Genomic DNA, 19,851 nt, shown 5'->3' with positions numbered 1-19,851 from the left:
TAACCCAGCCATGCCCTGCCGTAACCCAGCCATGCCCTGCCGTAACCCAGCCATGCCCTGCCGTAACCCAGCCATGCCCTGCCGTACCCCAGCCATGCCCTGCCGTACCCCAGCCATGCCCTGCCGTACCCCAGCCATGCCCTGCCGTACCCCAGCCATGCCCTGCCGTACCCCAGCCATGCCCTGCCGTACCCCAGCCATGCTCAGCCAATATTACAGTGGGGACTATATGGTGGTGGAATTTTCACAGGTTTTTGCAAATTTAATTATTATTTGCTGATCCGAAAAATGATCCGATCCGTGACTCTGATCCGAGGAACGATCCGATCCGTGAGTTTTTTGATCCGTTGCACCCCTAATATTCTGTCTGTATTGTACCTTTACAATGAGTAAATTGGATAGCTCAATGTTTATGAAAATTAGTTGTGCTTTCTCAGATATGTTTTTTTATGTTTTTGGGGCTTTTTCCTTTATTTTTTTTCTCTTTTTCTTTTATAACTAGAAACTACCAGCCTGTTGCCTCTGTGGACAGAGAGGACATCTCCAATATTCGTGTTCATCTGCTTACTGTTCAAACTGCTTCCTGCCTGGTCATTTTTACCAGAACTGTACAGAGCGACCCTACTGGCAGAAGAAGTGCCATCGTTGTGAAATGGTTGGCCACTATGCTGATGTAAGTGTAACCTATCTTTTTATCTGTGACTGCTGTGCACAGGGGATCACTTGATCGTTCTACTGGGCTGCTGTGAGTGGCCCTGATACTATCTGATTACTATGACCAATCACAGCAATCACTGTTACAGTATTAAACAAAGCTATCATTGTTTGCTATTGTGTTGGTCACAGCAATCACATGGTACCAGGGCCAATAACAGCAGCCCGGTACTATGTGATAACTGTGTCAAATCACCGTAGTAAACAAGGTTTCATGAATGTAACCTCTGAACAGCCTTACCGATTGCTTATTACAGAAAGACAGGTTGCTGAGGTGCTGGGTCAGCTTAACCACTAGGCGTCCGCGCTATAGCTGAAAGACGGCTGCAGCGCGGACGCCAATTGCCGGGAGGCCGTCCCTGGATGTCCTCCTGTTTACTTCCGCAATGCGCGCTCCTGCGAGCATGCATCGAGGAAGTTCTGTGCTGGCCGTGTGCCTTGGACACAGCCAGTCACAGATCGCTGTAAATGGCCAATCACAGCGGCTGTTTACAGCGCAATCGCGTGTCCAATGAGAGATGATCTCGTATGTAAACACACACACACAGACAACGTGTGAGGAGGGAGAGATGAATGTCTGAAGCGACCGTGAGAAAAAAAAGGAAAAAAAAGTGCCCGAAGTAAATGTCAGTGCCGTCTGTCCCCAGTGCCACATGTCATCAGTGCCATATCAGTGTCACGTGTCAACCGTGCCATGTATCAGTACCATCTGTCAGTGCCACGTGTCATCAGTGCCATGTATTAGTGCCACCTGTCATCATTGCCACGTTAGTGTCACGTGTGATTGTCCTGGTGCTCCAGGGCCTTCAAAAGTGTAATAGGTAGTCAACAAGTTAGATGTGTAATTTATGCTCCTAGAACACGTGATGGTGTTCCCTACATGTTGGGCCTCTCTGAGTGGCCAGGCTGTGGAAAAGTCCCACACATGTGGTATCGTAATACTCAGGAGGAGTAGCAGAATTTATTTTGGGATGTCATTTGTGGTATACACATGCCACGTGAGAGAAATAACCTATTACAATGACCATTTTGTGCAAAAAAAAAAAAAATCTTCATTTTGCAAAGAATTGTGGGAAAAAATGACAACATCAAAAAGCTCACCATTCCTCTTACTAAATACTTTGGAGTGTCTACTTTCAAAAAAGGGGTTATTTGGGGGGGTATTTGTACTTTCCTGGCTTGTTCTGGTCTCAAGAAATAAGATAGGCCACCAGTACATCAGATGTGATCAATTTTGTATGATTTGCACCACAGCTTGTAGACTCTAACTTTCACAAAGACCAAATAATATCCACTAATTTGGGTTATTTTTTACCAAAGATATGTAGCAGTATAAATTGTGGGCAAAATTTATGAAGAAAAATTTATAATTTGCAAAATTTTATCACAGAAACAAAGAAAAATGCGCCCCCCCCCCTCAAATTTTTGGTCTTTTTTTATTTATAGTGCAAAAAAATAAAAAATCCAGATGTGATCAAATACCACCAAAAAAGCTCTATTTGTGGGAAAAAAAGGACAAAAAATTAATTTGGGTACAGTGTTACATGACTTAGTAATTGTCATTCAAAGTGTGAGAGCACTGAAAGCTGAAAGTTGGTCTGGTCACGAGGGGGATTTAAGTGCCCAGTTGTCAAGTGTTTAACCACTTCCCGACCAGCGCACGACGATGTACGTCGACAGAATGGCACGGGCAGGCATATTGGCGTACAGGTACGTCCAATATTCAATGCCGCCCTGCCATCGGGAGCGCGCCACCGGCGGCGCGCTCCCGCGCTGGTTGGGACCCCCGTGAGTCCGGTCGCGGGACCCGCAGACTCAATCGCCGCGGGCATCCCCGCGATCGTCTCACGGAGCGGCCGAATGGAGGAAATGCTGTGTAAACATTTCTCCATTCTGCCTAGCAACTAGTGACGCTGATCTCTGCTCCATGTGATTGGAGCAGAGATCAGTGTTCACTAAATGAAAGCCCAACCCCCCCCCCACAGTTAGTAACACACCCCTAGGAACACTTAACCCCTACACTGCCACCCACTGGTTAACCCTTTCACTGCCAGTGTCATTTACACAGGAATCACTGTATTTATATAGCAGTGATTACTGTATGAATGACAATGGTCCGAAAAATGTGTCAAAAATGTCCGATGGGTCCCCCACAATGTCGCAGTCACAATAAAAATTGCTGATCGCCGCCATTACTAGTAAAAAAAAAAAAATAATAAAAAATTATTAATAAAAATGCTATAAAACTATCCCTATTTTGTAAACGCTATAACTTTTGCGCAAACCAATCAATAATCGCTTATTGCGATTTTTTTACCAAAAATATGTAGAAGAATACGTATCGGCCTAAACTGAGGGAAAATTTTTTTTTTTTATATAATTTTGGGGGATATTTATTATAACAAAAAGTAAAAAATAATGCGTTTTTTTCAAAATTGACGCTCTATTTTTGGTTATAGCGCAAAAAATAAAAACCGCAGGGGTGATCAAATACCACCAAAAGAAAGCTCTATTTGTGGGAAAAAAAGACGTCAATTTTGTTTGGGAGCCACGTCGCACGACCGCGCAATTGTCAGTTAAAGCGACGCAGTGCCGATTCGCAAAAAGTGGTCTGGTCTTTGACCAGCAAAATGGTCCGGTCTGCAAGTGGTTAAAGTGGTTGTAAACTCACCACTTTAGCTCATTACAATCTGCATAGTGCTGGCAGTTGATCACTGCCTGTGAAATTTTACTTACTCTTTCTGTTTCTTCATAATCTGTCCTGCAAACTGTAGTGAGGTCACCGGCGCATTCGCAGTCTGTAGCTTCTTTACCGGCACGCTATGTGTGCCGTTTCACTATCTTCCATTGAGAACGGCACAGAGGAAGCCTCGCAATACTATGCCCTCCTCCTCTCCTTCCTTTTTTTCCCCTTGTGACTGTATAAGACGTCACACGGGGAGTGAACTATAGCGGCAAAGGAGATGTTCAGAGGAAGCAGCTGTTCTAGCTAGAGCAGGGGTGCTCAACCTGTGGCTCTCCAGCTGTTGCAAAACTACAAGTCTCATCATGCCTCTGCCTCTGGGTGTCATGCTTGTGGCTGTCGGAGTCTTGCTATGCCTCATGGGACTTGTAGTTCCGCAACAGCTGGAGAGCCACAGGTTGAGCACCCCTGAGCTAGAGGCTTGATTTAATCACAATCGATACCGGGGAAAATCCGATTGCCTCTCGGGGGATCAGGAAGGAATTTTTTCCCCTGCTTTAGCAAATTTAATCATGCTCTGCTGGGGTTTTTGGCCTTCCTCTGGATCAACTGTGGGTATAGAATTGGGTATATGGGATTGTATGATATTATTATTATTATTATTATTATTATTATTTATTTATTTTTGTGGTTGAACTTGATGGACATGTGTCTTTTTTCAACCTGACTATGTAACCAGGAAGAAGAAAAATGTTATAAAAGATAAAGGTACTTCCAAACCTAATTTTGTCACCTTTTATAGTGTAAGGCTTATCAATACATTGTTAAATGTTAATATGTAAAAAAAAATAAAAATAAAAAAAAGGCGAGGGTTTACTTCCTCTTTAAGAAATGTCACCTTTAATGAAAAGCATGGCTTACTGTATATGACAGCACTCAGAAACACCACTCCAGAACTGTTGGTGAATTCCACTGCTTATCAGCATAAATCTGGAAACTGGTGAGCTGGATGATGGAGGACCAGATCTAGCAGGAAAAGCATGCTGCCGGCCGCGTGCATGCAGTTCTCTCTGGGGCTTCAGTAAAGTGAAGCCCTGTGTGAAGGTGGATGGATGTATGTGTTTCAGGGCTCTGCCCCTTTTCAACGCGTCCTACTAACTATGAAACAACTGGATTTAAAGCTGGCCAGCATGGAGGGATTAATTTGACAGCTGTGGCTGTTAAAGAAAAGCTAGCAATCCTGCAATCTGTAGGTTTGACTGCTGGTTTCGGCAAGTTTGCACATCAATAAAGATGCAAAAAAGAAACGCCAAAAAATTATTTAATCTAATTGTGTGTAAAAGCAATAACAAAAATGCCCAAAATTGTTTGAGGAAATGACCATATTTATGGGCGTATAACACGCGCCGGCGTATAACACGCACCCCAAGTTTAGGAGGGAATTTTGTGGAAATAACTTTTAGGAGGGAAATTTAAGGAAAAACTTACATTTAAATGCCCATCAATGCAGCCTTATCAGTGTCCATCTGAAGCCTTGTCAGCGTCATTTGCAGCCTTGTCATGCAGCCTGTCCTCATTGCAGCCTTGTCATGCAGCCTGTCCTCATTGCAGCCTTGTCATGCAGCCTGTCCTCATTGCAGCCTTGTCATGCAGCCTGTCCTCATTGCAGCCTTGTCATGCAGCCTGTCCTCATTGCAGCCTTGTCATGCAGCCTGTCCTCATTGCAGCCTTGTCATGCAGCCTGTCCTCATTGCAGCCTTGTCATGCAGCCTGTCCTCATTGCAGCCTTGTCATGCAGCCTGTCCTCATTGCAGCCTTGTCATGCAGCCTGTCCTCATTGCAGCCTTGTCATGCAGCCTGTCCTCATTGCAGCCTTGTCATGCAGCCTGTCCTCATTGCAGCCTGTCCGTCGTTGCAGCCTTGTCATGCAGCCTGTCCGTCGTTGCAGCCTTGTCATGCAGCCTGTCCGTCGTTGCAGCCTTGTCATGCAGCTTGTCCGTCATTGTAGCCTTGTCATGCAGCTTGTCCGTCGTTGTAGCCTTAGTGCATTAGTGATGTCTGCTTATTTTTTTTAAAATGGCGCCGCCAAGATGTCCTGTGTATCTTGGCAGCGCCCGCTCTCGGACCTTCTCTGCGGATTTCGGCCGCCTCGGACCTTCTCTGCGGATTTCGGCCGCCTCGGACCTTCTCTGCGGATTTCGGCCGCCTCGGACCTTCTCTGCGGATTTCGGCCGCCTCGGACCTTCTCTGCGGATTTCGGCCGCCTCGGACCTTCTCTGCGGATTTCGGCCGCCTCGGACCTTCACTGCGGATTTCGGCCGCCTCGGACCTTCACTGCGGATTTCGGCCGCCTCGGACCTTCTCTGCGGATTTCGGCCGCCTCGGACCTTCTCTGCGGATTTCGGCCGCCTCGGACCTTCTCTGCGGATTTCGGCCGCCTCGGACCTTCTCTGCGGATTTCGGCCGCCTCGGACCTTCTCGGCTGCTTTCGGCCGCTCTCGGACCTTCTCGGCTGCTTTCTCCGAGGAGGTCTGAGAGCGGCTGAAAGCCGCCGAGAAGGGCCGAAGGCGTCTTAAAGCCGCCCAGAGCCCAAAAAATCGTGCGGAAATCTCGGAGTATCGGCGTATAACACACACCCGCGATTTTCCCCTGATTTTAAGGGGAAAAAAGTGCATGTTATACGCCAATAAATACGATATAGATAGATATATATAGCCAGTGGTCGTTTGGGGTCATTATCATTTTAGAATACTGCCCTGCGGCACAGTTTCCAAAGGGAGGGGATCATGCTCTGCTTCAGTATGTCACAGTACATGTTGCCATTCATGGTTCCCTCTATGAACTGTAGCTCCCGAGTGCCGGGAGCATTCATGCAGCCCCAGACCATGACACTCCCACCACCATGCTTGACTGTAGGCAAGACACACTTGTCTTTTTACTTCTCACATGGTTGCCACCATGCACGCTTGACACCATCTGAACCAAATAAGTTTGCCTTGGTCTCATCAGACCAGAGGACATGGTTCCAGTAATCCATGTTCTTAGTTTGCTTGTCTTCTGCAAACTGTTTGCAAGCTTTCTTGTGCATCATCTTTAGAAGAGGCTTCTTTCTGGGACGACAACCATTCAGACCTATTTGATGCAATGTGTGGCGTATGTTCTGAGCACTGACAGGCTGACCCCCCCCCACCCCTTCAACCTATGCAGCAATACTGGCAGCACTCATACGTCTATTTCCCAAAGATGACCTCTGGATATGATGCTGAGCACGTGCACGCAACTTCTTTGGTCGACCATTGCAAGGCCTGTTCTGAGTGGAACCTGTCCTGTTAATCCGATGTATGGTCTTGACCACCATGCTGCAGCTCAGTTTCAGGGTCTTGGCAATCTTCTTGTAGCTTAGATCATCTTTATGTAGAACAACAATTCTTTTTTTTCCAGATATTTAGAGACTTCTTTGCCATGAAGTGCCATGGTGAACTTCCAGTGACCAGTCTGAGAGTGTGAGAGCCATAACCAAATTTAACTTACCTGCTCCCCATTCACACCTGAGACCTTGTAACAATAATGAGTCACATGTACCCAGGGAGGAAAAATGTCCAATTGGACATTTACAAAAATGTGAGGGTTGTATGCACTCTTGTGAGATACTGTATATATAATATTATTTTTACCAAAGCAATGTAGCAGAATACATTTTGGCCTAAATTTAATAAAGTAATTTGCAAAATTTTATCACAGAAACTAATTTTTTTCTTTTTTTTAAATGTACCGTATATACTCGAGTATAAGCCGAGATTTTCAGCCTCTTTTTTGAGGCTGAAAGTGCCCCCCTCGGCTTATACTCGAGTCATCGCTGTCTGCCCGCTCGATCAGCGTGTCGAGCAGACAGACAGCGGCCATTCTGATTCAAAAGCCGCGCCTCCGGCTCCCCCTTCGCCTGTGATAGGCGGAACACTGAATTTCCCAGCAGCCTGTGTTCCGCCTATCACGGACTTCGTATCATCCTCGTACTACGGACGAGGATGATACGATGTACGTGATAGGCGGAACACAGGCTGCTGGGAAATTCAGTGTTCCGCCTATCACAGGCGAAGGCGGCGGCGCAGCTTTTGAATTTTACAATGGCCGCCGAGGCGCCGACGAACGAAGAGGGCACGGGACGGAGGCAAGGCACAGGACGGCACGGCACGGGACGGGACCGGAGGCAAGGCATGGCATGGCGGCGAGGCACGGCGGCGAGGCACGGAGGCAAGGAGGCTCGGCACGGGACGGAGGCTCGGGACAAAGGCTCAGGACACAGGTAGGCTGGACACACACACACACACACACACACACACACACACACACACACACACACACACACACACACACACACACACACACACACACACACACACACACACACACGGATGGACGGACACACACGGATGGACGGACACACACGGATGGACGGACACACAGGGATGGACGGACACACAGGGATGGACGGACACACACACAGGGATGGACAGGCATGTCTTACCCTCGGCTTATACACGAGTCAATAAGTTTGCCAGTTTTTTTGGGGGTAAATTGGGGGCCTCGGCTTATATTCGGGTCGGCCTATACTCGAGTATATACGGTATGTTGTTTTTCATTTTCATTTTATATAGCAAAAAATGTGGTAATTAAATACCACCAAAAGACCGCTATATCTGTCCAAAAAAAAGATAAAAATGTATTTGGGTATAGCATTGCATGACTGAGTAATTGTCATTCAAAGTGTGACAGCACTAAAAGCTAAAAAAATGGCCTGGACTGGAAGGATGGGTGAAAGTGTCCGGTATTGATGGTTTGAGTTTCCCAGCAAAAAGTATCACGCCTCTGAGAGATGAGAGTTAGGAGAATCTCAGAAACTGAAAAATATTTGTAACTAAAATAAACTTACTCCTACTAAAGTATAGGCTCTTTTTTTTTTTTTTATGTGCTAGGCCTCTTTCACAAGGGGTGGACATCTTTTAGATCAGCAGGGGATCTGTCCAGGTGTAAAAGGACTCCATCTGTCCATTTACACCCAACTGCCCCTTGATCTGATTTGCCTACACAGAGAGGGGTGGATCCCCTACCATATGTTTTTATTGGATCTGTTTGGAGGTAGGCAGGTGTAAATGGACACAAATCCGTTTTACACCCTCTGGTCTATAGGATTGAATGGAGGGTGTAAATGGACACAAATCCGTTTTACACCCTCTGGTCTATAGGATTGAATGGAGGGTCTGATCGGGTCTGCCTGGAAAACTGACAGGCAGACATGATCAGACCCTTCATAAGGGGCCTTGATGGAAAATACAGAGTGGGAACGCACCTTTTAGTAACTGAAAAAATTTAACTTTAAAATGAGCCAAGGACTACTGTTACTGCAAATTTCTGGAATTTCCAGAACCTAAAAATCTAACAGGTGAGTCAGTCAACCAGATCACACCTTTTAATTAAAATATCACTTTTGGATGTAATAACTCTAAGTGGAGAGTTCCTCTTAATTTTGCTGAGTGCTTTTTCTTTACATGGTTATGTTAATTGATTTCCTTTCCACATTTGTTTTCTTGCGCATAATACTTTATTTAAAGCAGACATTTCTTTTAACAGCAGAGCCTTCTAAAACCATCAGGGTCCCTTCCCCATAATCAGTTGCTGCAATTGACCTTACCACTGGCTTCCACATAGTAGAGGGCAGGGGTTGACAAATTTGCTTGGAATCTAGGAGCCAGCTAAAAAAGTTAGGAGCCAGGTCCGTGACGGCGATCTGGACCTGTCCCTGGCCTGACATGGAGACGAGTGAGGGGAAGATAGCCCCCAGCCCCCCACCTGTCTCCAAGTCATTGCCCATAGCTCTTAGAGGGACATTTTTAAATTGAATTTTAGTGTAAATATGAGATGTGCGGTCTCTCTGACCCCAGATCTCATATATAAAAGAGGACCTGTCATGCTTTTTTCTATTACAAGGGATTTTTACATTCCTTGTAATAGGAATAAAAGTGACACACTTTTTTTTTTTTTCAAAAGAACAGTGAAAAAAATAAAAATAAAAGTTAAAATAAGAAAAAAAAATGTTTTAAATGCGCCCTGTCTCGCCAAGCTTGCGTGCAGAAGCGAACGCATATATGAAAGCGGTGTTCAAACCACACATGTGAGGTATCGCTGCGATCGGTAGAGTAAGAGCAATTCTAGCCCCAGACCTCCTCTGTAACTCAAAACGTGCAACCTATAGAATTTTTTAAACGTCGCCTATGGAGATTTTAAAGGGTAAAAGTTTGTCGCCATTCCATGAGCGGGCGCAATTGTGAAGCGTGACATGTTGGGTATCGATTTACTCGGCGTAACATTATCTTTCACAATATAAAAAAAATAAATTGGGCTAACTTTACTGTTGTCTTTTTTTTTTTATTAAATAAAAAAATTTTCCCCAAAAAAAGTGCGCTTGTAAGTCCGCTGTGCAAATACGGTGTGACAGACAGTATTGCAACGACCACCATTTTACTCTCTAGGGTGTTAGAATAAATAATAAAAAAAAATATATATATATATATATATGTAATTCCAACGGCCACCACAAGAGGGCGCCAGATTCCAGAAGGAACCATAGGATCACAGAAGGCCTCAAAGCCGGGGGCTCAATTACCGGCCGCCTGTGGCGCGGCCCGACGCGATCGCGCGGGGGGGTCCACGGAGACGGGATACCCCCAGCTATGCTTCCCCAGGCGCAAGGTCGCTGATTCTAGTCGCCAATGCGACCTGGCGACCGGGTTTTGTCGAGCACTGGTAGAGGGTACTAATATGATCCTTCCAGCAAGATCCGGGGAATGCTGATTGTCCAAAATGTCTTGAGAAAAATACACAGCATTCGTCTCAAGACAGTTGGGCAAGGATGATGGCCCTTATATATTAAGTGGACCTTAAGTGTATTAAGCAGGCCTTGTTTAATAGTGCAAGGTTTGTCTGGAGAGTACCAACTACACATGCCAGTCTCTCAGGCTGGGGAGCGACTCTAGAGGGGCTCACAGCTCAAGGGAAATGGTCAAGTACAGAACAGATCCTGTCCATCAATGTCCTGGAATTACGAGTAGTACGACTGGCCCTACGGTCATGGGCGGTGGAGCTTCAGGACTGCCCTATCGGGGTTCAGTCCAACAATGCCACTGCAGTGGCCTTTATAAACTACCAAGGTGGCACTAGGAGTCGTTCTTCTCTGAAGGAGGTGAACCACATACTAACCTGGGCAGTGGGACATGTGGCGATTTCTATTGGCAGCCCATATCCAGGGAGTAGAGAACTTGAAGGCAGATATGCCCGGGGGAATGGTCCCTACACCCAGGGGGGTGTTCCAGAAAATTTGCCAACATTGGGTATGGCCAGAGGTCGGCCTACTAGCATGCAGGCTCAACAAGCTACAGCAATTTGTGTCCTGAAAAAAAGATCCTCTGGAAATCGGAGGAGATGCTCTGGTAGTTCCATGGAGCCGGTACTCCCTGATTTATGCTATCCCTCTCCTTCCACATTTGTTGCACAGGATTCAGGGAGGGGGCAAGTTCCAGTCATTCTGGTGGCACCAGCCTGGCCCAGAAAGCCCTGGTTCCCTGGAGATTGTGAGACTAACGGACGGGCTATGGATGCTTTCACGTCGCCCGATCTACTGTCTCAAGGTCCTATATTCCTCCCCAATTTGCAGTCTCTAAATTTGACGGCATGGCCATTGAAGCCAGGGTGTTAAAGGACTGTGGCATCTTGGCACCAGTGGTGTCTACCCTAGTGAATGCTAGGAAAGATGTCACTAAGAAGATCTATCAAAGTCTGGAAGAATCGTATTGCTTGGTGTGAACCCAAACAATGGCATCCTCAGAAATATGTGATTGGCAGAACTCTTTTCTACAGTCGGCTGTGGAAATCAAATTGGCTTTGAGTGCAATCAGAGGTCAAGTTTCAGCCCTATCCCTATTCTTTCAAAGGCCTTTAGCCTCCCATTCACTGGTCCAAACCTTTATGCAGAGGGCAACTCGCTTGCTTTCCCCCATTAGGTCACCTATGTGTCCTTGGGACTTGAACTTGGTGCGGTCTTTGTTACAGAAATGACCATTTGAATCAAGGAAATTCCATTAGACTTGCTGCCACACAACCTAGCCTTCCTGATGGCTATCACCTTGGCTAGAAGGGTGTTGGAGTTGGTGGCCCTTTCATGCAGGGAACCGTACTTGATCCTTCACCACGATAGGGTCATGTTACAACCTGTTTCATCCTTTTTGCCAAAAGTGATCTCAGCCTTTCATTTAAATCAGGACATTATTTTGCTTTCTTTTTTTTCTCTTGGCCTCATTCGGCGGAAGAGAAACGACTGCATTCTTTGGAGGTTGTCCAGGCAGTCAAGGTTTACTTGTCTAGATCTGCGGAGATACCACTATCCGACTCCTTTTTTGTATTGCCAAAAGGACCCAAGACGGGGCAGGCAGCTTCCATTGCCAATTGGGTTTGTCAGTTGATCATTCAGGCCTATGGCCTGAAACATAAAGCTCCTCCCTTTAGCGTGAGAGCTCATTCTACCAGGGGTGTAGGAACCTTCTGGGCTTTTCGCCATCAGGTATCTGTGGCTCAGATTTGTAAGGCTGCTACCTGGCCTTCAGTGCATACATTCAAAAATGTTATCAAGTGGATGTTCGAGAAGCCGAGGATTCGGCGTTCTGCCACAGTGTGCTGCCGGCTGCCGTAGGAGTTCTGATGGCTATTGTTTGGCAGGTATCTCCCTCCCCTTAAGGCTATTTTTCTGGGACGTCCCGGCAGGTAATGAATATTAGCCTGACTGTGTCCCATGATGTATGAAAAAGAAAATATGATTTTTTTTTTCATCATACTTGCCTGTAAAATCCTTTTGTTTGAGTACATCATAGGACACAGAGATCCCTCCCCTCTGTTTGTTTTTTTTTTTTTTTTTCCTGAAGACTCAGTGCTTGCTACAAAACGGAAGTGCTTCCTGTGTGGGAGGGGTTATATAAGAAGATAACTTCCTGTCTAAAGACCTTTGGTCTACCAGTGTCCATTCACCTGGAGATGGAGTATAACCCAGCAGGTAATAAATATTAGCCTGACTCTGTGGCCCATGATGTACTCAAAAGGATTTTACAGGTAAGTATGTCGAAAAAAAAAAAAATTTCTTCCATACTTCTCTTCTGGCTCACAAGAGTGCACTCCTGTGTCCCAGATTCAGCCTACAGTGGTCTTTAGCATCACATAGCCGGTCCCAGGCTCTGCAGGGATCCCGACAACAATGTAATGATCTGCCATAATTTGTTACTGGCAGCTTAGCGCGCTTCTGAAAACCTGAGCCAGCCGCTCCCTCTACAGCCCAGCGTTCCAGTGAGTTCTGGAGGGGTAGAGCAAAGAATCAGTGACTTAGTCACTGCTTACTGAAGACTATAACTGAGCAATCAGCGGTCATGTGATTGCTTAGTTCTCAGTCTTAGAGCTGGGGAGGGACAGCTGCAGCATCAGACAGATGCTGCATCTACATAGATGAGTATGTTTGCTTTTTTGAAATTCCATACTTCACTCGTAAATGACTCTTTGCTGAGTAATCCAGAATGCACCAAAAAGTTACGGATTCACGGAACAAATATTTTACTATAAATGCTTTTTCAGATATGACATCCTCTGGTGGGTGCATAAAGCAGTTATCACAGGGAGATTGATCCAATCAGCCTCCTCATGTCAATAAACAACGCACCAAGAAAAAAAAAAAATATGCAGCCTTGCACACCCAACATTAGTCTTCTCCCTTCCCATCCCTCTTTGAAGCAGAGTTCCTGTATTAAAAAATATATAGCTGCTGACTTTTAATATGAGGACATATACCTGTCCAGGGAGCCCGCAATGTCCGCACCCAAAGCTGACCCATTTATGGGCTTCGGGTGCAGGCGTTGGCATCCTTAACAGGTTCCCAACCGGCGCACGCCGATGTGCGTCGGCAGAATGGCACGGGTAGGCATATTGGCGTACAGGTACGTCCAATCTTTAATGCCACCCTGCCATCGCAAACGTGCCGCCGGGTCCCGCGGACTCTATTACCGCAGGGATACCGGCGATCCTCTCACGGGGTGGCTGAACGGAGAAATGCCGTTGTAAACAGCATTTCCCTGCTCTGCCTAGCAACTAGTGATGCTGATCTCTGCTCCATGTGATTTGGAGCAGAGATCAGTGTTCACTAAATGAAAGCCCAGCCCCCCACAGTTAGTAACACAACCCTAGGAACACTTAAGCCCTACACTGCCACCCCCTGGTTAACCCCTTCACTGTCAGTGTCATTTACACGGGAATCACTGCATTTATATAGCAGTGATTGCTGTATAAATGACAATGGTCCCGAAAATCTGTCAAAAATGTCCGATGTGGCCGCCATAATGTCGCAGTCACAATAAAAATCGCTGTTCGCCCCCATTACTAGTAAAAAAAAAAAATTATTAATAAAAATGCCATAAAACTATCCCCTATTTTGTAAACGCTATAACTTTTGAGCAAACCAATCGATAATCGCTTATTGCAGTTTTTTTTTGTTTTTTCTACCAAAAATATGTAGAAGAATACCTATCGGCCTAAACTGAGGGGGAAAAAAATGTTTTTTTAAAAAATATTTTTGGAGGATATTTATTCTAGCAAAAAGTAAAATAAAATGTGTTTTTTCAAAATTGACACTCTATTTTTGGTTATAGCGCAAAAAATAAAAACCGCAGAGGTGATCAAATCTCTATTTGTGGGAAAAAAATACGTCAATTTTGTTTGGGAGCCAGGTATCCGCTCCCCCCCCCCCCGACAAGGGGCCAAATGTGGCGGGGGGGGGGGAGACAGATGAGCAGAGCTTCCACTTTAAAGACACATCTGAAACTCAAATCTATGTCTTGCCTCTTAAGCTGAATAGCAAATGAGAGGACTAATAACCAAATCTACATTCACATAAAATAAACTGCACACACTCTTGGCCAATAAAGTGTGCAGACCAGCACCTCTATCTAAACTTAGTTACCTAAAAACCAATAAAATTTATTACAATGTCAACCCTACTAAAATACTCTATTTCATAAACATCTTGCCAAATAGTTTGAGGCCCCACAAACCTTTTACTATGGTGATGGATGAAAATTGTTCATCCAGCCTCACTTTTCCTCAAAACTACAATGATCTTCTCCAACTCCTTGAGACTCCATATCTTTCGTAAGCAGGCCATAGATGAGTCAGGTTGTTTTTTGTTTTTGTTCAACCTTGAATATGTGTATGGGGGAATCCTTCCCGCAATGTCTTTGTATTTTGATAGCGGGACGACTTCCTTGGCATCAGAATACACTGATCAGCGCTGCAGCTTATCACCTGTAGCGCTGATCAAGCAGAAATTTTTCAACGGGACAGTTGAACAGAAGTTGATTGGCAGATCGACTTCTGTTCAACCACAATGGTTATACATGTATCGAAATTTCAATTCATGTATGGCCATCTTTAGGCAAGTGGAATTATGAAACAAGATTAAATCCATAAAGCTGCAAACAAGACTCGCCTCATGCTATAGTAAATATATAGAAATGCTTGCTCCAGAGCTAGTTCTCAACTGTAATGATCTAGCAGTGGAGGCCTTGGGAAGTGAAACCTTAGTGGCCTTAATCTGCATGGTCCCTGAACCAAACAGCGATAGAACAACATGGACCAATTATCACTGTATCTCGCCTATCTATCTGGATGCCAAATGATTACCAAAAATATTAGACATGTGCCTCAATATTTGCATAGGTTGCCTGGTAACCAAGGAACACGTGGGATTCGAAAAGACAGGCAAGTGATAACATGCGATGTGTTATTCAACCTATTGATGTCTCCAAATAGATGCGCTCTACAGCCTCTAGCTGTCTTTAGACATATTTATCACTCTTCTCAGAATATTGGGATTTTTGACATAACTAAAAAATGGGTAGCCTCCATATGCAAAGGCCACAGAGCATTTATACAATATTTAGGCTACTGCTCACTCGTCTTTGACTTGGGCAAAGGGACAAGACAGGGGTGGCCATAATCCACATTATTGTTTGCCTTGGGTATTGAACCTTTTGCCCTAACCATTTTACATAACCGGACTATCCAACGCCTAGACTTGGCAGGATATGGACATAAACCTAGCCTCTTTGCAAACAATGCACTAATCCACTGTCATCCTTGCCTAACCTTGTTGCCGTGTTAGCAAAATTCCTTATATACTCTACATTGTGTGGTTCATAAGCTATTGCTTTATCTGTGGCAAAATCAGATCCCATGTAAAAATTGCAAGACCTAGTACCAATCTAAACACTGTGGGACCTTTGTCCCACAGTCTGCTATTCAGCAGCCCAACTCGCAGCTTACTATGATGTTTCTGACTCTCCCTTTTAAGTCAACATAGAGGCATTGGAAATTGACCTTGTGTCGATAATTTTGTGTGGCTTCTCTCACCAATGCAAAATATGATTCTTAATCCTTGTATCTTTCACCCTTTGCAGGTATGGGACAATGTGTGGCTTTTTGAATGTGGCCATCTGGTCAAAGGGCTATTTCCTAGCTCTCTTACAGGGTAGGAATTAGCCTGTCTATATAGTCACACCTGCAAGGTTTGTTTTGCTTGGTGCAACTCAAAGAACTTTTAATCCTAGCAAGTGGGGTGTGGATTCAATAACTTGTCTACAGTTCAGGGAAAAAAGGTATTTCCCAGTCTGCTGGTCCCTGTGGTAATAGCTCTAAATCTACTTAAGGGAGGCTAGTGAACAACTCGCATAGATATCTTTCAATGTAGGTGGCACCAATTATCAATTAAGCTGTCCACTATGCTCACCACTGAACTATTTTTCTTGTTGTGCCCAGTGGTGCCCTGGGTATTTCACAATCCTAGCAAAGTCAGTAGAGCTAGTAGTATTTGTTTCCCGAATGTTCTTGAGCAACACACAGGCTGTTTCTCTATGGTGTGTAAATGTTACATGCAGTTACTTGGTAGCATTAGGGTTAGTGTACATACAGTGCCTTGCGAAAGTATTCGGCCCCTTTGAACTTTTCAACCTTTTGCCACATTTCAGGCTTCAAACATAAAGATATAAAATTTTAATTTTTTGTGAAGAATCACCAACAAGTGGGACACAATTGTGAAGTGGAACGAAATCTATTGGATTTTTGAAACTTTTTTTAACTAATAAAAAAATGAAAAGTGGGGCGTGCAAAATTATTTGGCCCCCTTGCGTTAATACTTTGTAGAGCCACCTTTTGCTGCGATTACAGCTGCAAGTCGCTTGGGGTATGTCTCTATCAGTTTTGCACATCGAGAGACTGAAATTCTTGCCCATTCTTCCTTGCAAAACAGCTCGAGCTCAGTGAGGTTGGATGGAGAGCGTTTGTGAACAGCAGTTTTCAGCTCTTTCCACAGATTCTCGATTGGATTCAGGTCTGGACTTTGACTTGGCCATTTTAACACCTGGATACGTTTATTTGTGAACCATTCCTTTGTAGATTTTGCTGTATGTTTGGGATCATTGTCTTGGTGGAAGATAAATTTCCGTCCCAGTTTCAGGTCTTTTGCAGACTCCAACAGGTTTTCATCCAGAATGGTCCTGTATTTGGCTGCATCCATCTTCCCTGCTGAAGAAAAGCAGGCCTAAACCATGATGCTGCCACCACCATGTTTGACAGTGGGGATGGTGTGTTGAGGGTGATGAGCTGTGTTGCTTTTATGCCAAACATATCGTTTTGCATTGTGGGCAAAAAGTTCGATTTTTGGTTTCATCTGACCAGAGCACCTTCTTCCACATGTTTGTGTCTCCCAGGTGGCTTGTGGCAAACTTTAGACAATACTTTTTATGGATATCTTTGAGAAATGGCTTTCTTCTTGCCACTCTTCCATAAAGGCCAGATTTGTGCAGTGTACGACTGATTGTTGTCCTATGGACAGACTCTCCCACCTCAGCTGTAGTTCTCTGCAGTTCATCCAGAGTGATCATGGGCCTCTTGGCTGCATCTCTGATCAGTCTTCTCCTTGTCTGAGCTGAAAGTTTAGAGGGACGGCCAGGTCTTAGTAGATTTGCAGTGATCTGATACTCCTTCCATTTCAAAATGATCGCTTGCACAGTGCTCCTTGGGATGTTTAAAGCTTGGGAAATCTTTTTGTATCCAAATCCGGCTTTAAACTTCTCCACAACAGTATTACGGACCTGCCTGGTGTGTTCCTTGGTCTTCGTGATGCTCTCTGCGCTTTCAACAGAACCCTGAGACTATCACAGAGCAGGTGCATTTATACAGAGACTTGATTACACACAGGTGGATTCTATTTATCACCATCAGTCATTTAGGACAACATTGGATCATTCAGAGATCCTCGCTGAACTTCTGGAGTGAGTTTGCTGCACTGAAAGTAAAGGGGCCGAATAATTTTGCATGCACCACTTTTCAGTTTTTTATTTGCTAAAAAAAGTTTAAATTATCCAATAGATTTCGTTCCACTTCACAATTGTGCCCCACTTGTTGGTGATTCTTCACAAAAAATTAAAATTTGATATCTTTGTTTGAAGCCTGAAATGTGGCAAAAGGTTGAAAAGTTCAAGGGGGCCGAATACTTTCGCAAGGCACTGTAGGTGTTTGATTTATTATTCTCTACTTGCCGTTCAATCACCTACATCAAGGCTTGGTACTCCACTGTCCGACCTACTCAATTGTGGTGGCCAAGAAAAACGTATGAGAAAATACACTTCATTGCAGCATGTTTACACAGAAATATGATGTTGGACTTCTTGAAGGAATCATGGCAAGCAAATTAGCATCGCATAAATTCTGAAAGTTGCTATAATGAAGATAACCAGCCAAAAATTGATTTTAAAAGAATTTGCAGCATAGCATTTTATGGAGTAGAATTCAGAACAGTTGTAAAGTTCAGAAATGAAATCAATAGCATTATAATTAATGTTGACTTATCTGTCAATGGTAAATGTTCTGCCCGCCTTGTGTTAAGTAAGTTCTTTGTTATGAAGGTCAGAAGGGATTCTTGACCTAAACTGATGTTCTGGCTGATTTGCTAACAGCATATGATCTGCTGTGGCTTTCATATATTTGGTTAGTATTTCAAATAATTGTTTCTTTATCGTACATCACGAGACGCAGAGCCTAAGTAATTACTCAGTGGGTTATGGGCCACCTTCAGGTGTTGACACTGGTATACCCAAATCAAGGAAGTTCACTCCCTATATAACGCCTCCTCCTTTCAGGAGCACATCAATTTTTTTCGCCAGTGTCTAAGGTGTTGGTCACGAGTGAAGATGTGCTCTGGGGAGCTCTGGAAGGGATCCATGCTGGATTCAAATTCCTCAGTTTGACTGGATTCTTCCAAGCCACTGAGGCCATAGGATGGTACCCGGTCCTCGCATAGAAGAACAAGGTTTTGCCTGTAAGCCTCTTTTGAGGCTTGGACCCTAGAAACCAGGATTCTTTTTTGATCATGCTACATCACCTAAAGATTTTTGTGAAGGGTGCTATACAGGTCCAAAGGAGTGGAACCCCTATTTACTAAGCGCTGCCCGCCGTGATGGATGAAGTTTGGATTTGTCTGTTTCAACAGTACCCTGCATTAAGGAAAGGGTAAGGGAAGAAGCTTAGGAACTGCAAAGTCCACCTATGCCTTTCTTTTTCCATATGAAAAAATGCCTTAATCTCCTCTAGAGGGAGTAAAGATACCTTGTGCTTCTCAGCAGCTCTGTGTCCAGCTACAAACAGCAGTGTGTGTCCCAGTAGCAGGTGGGGGTTTGTAATTGAACAAAATCACCCCCCCCCCCCCATGGCAAAAATGACAGCACTAAACAAATTTACACTTTGGAAAACAGAATATAAGCCTCAACTGCTAAATATAATGACCCCCCCCCCCCAAAAAAAAGAGCAGAGCAGGGCGGCTTATTATACATCTTGAGGCTAAGGGGTTTAGCAGACAACCAGAGAGTTGATGAGAATTTAAAAGATTTAAAAAAATGTTATGTGTTTTACCTGCCTTTAAAAGCCTTGTTGACCCCGTGCATATAGCAAACCTGCTAGAAATGCCAGATGATGGCTGCAGCCTTCTCTGCATTTAGACCAAATGTTATGCCGCGTGTGCGCTAAGGTCATTTGAAAGGAGGAGGGCAGATCACTGAATGGGCGCGGTTAAGGCAGGCGGTACTGTGTGCAGGACTCAGCGCCCACATGGAACACATGGCGTGCGCACTGGGAAGTAATCAGGCTCACACCTGAAGGATCTTAGGACAAACGATCTCTATCAGAGCAGCTGAAGAGTAAAGGCTGTCACACAAGACACAGGAGCGCTGGGGCACGTAAACGGTGTGTCAGGCATTTCCAGTACAGGAAAATAAAATTGTTCAGCATCAAAAGCTGATCTGTATGGTAACATTTGCTAC

At 44.7% G+C, this 19,851-nt stretch overlaps 1 protein-coding gene across 1 annotated transcript in view; it reads left to right on the top strand.

Annotated features, from left to right (window-relative positions):
* The window catches only part of ZCCHC7 (zinc finger CCHC-type containing 7), a 323,829-nt gene that overhangs the window by 188,513 nt on the left and 115,465 nt on the right, over window positions 1-19,851 (top strand). Inside the window, exon 5 of the mRNA XM_077475367.1 lies at window positions 503-673. Within this exon, the coding sequence (XP_077331493.1) occupies window positions 503-673 (171 nt within the window). The remainder of the gene's footprint in view (window positions 1-502; window positions 674-19,851) is intronic.

The sequence above is a fragment of the Lithobates pipiens genome, unplaced genomic scaffold (assembly GCF_037356315.1).
Source record: "Lithobates pipiens isolate NorthernLeopardFrog02 unplaced genomic scaffold, aLitPip1_a1.2 Scaffold_13, whole genome shotgun sequence".
In the NCBI taxonomy this organism is placed as follows: Eukaryota; Metazoa; Chordata; class Amphibia; order Anura; family Ranidae; genus Lithobates; species Lithobates pipiens.
The sequence above is the reverse complement of the archived record's forward strand: the minus strand, read 5'-3'. Positions and strand labels throughout refer to the sequence as shown.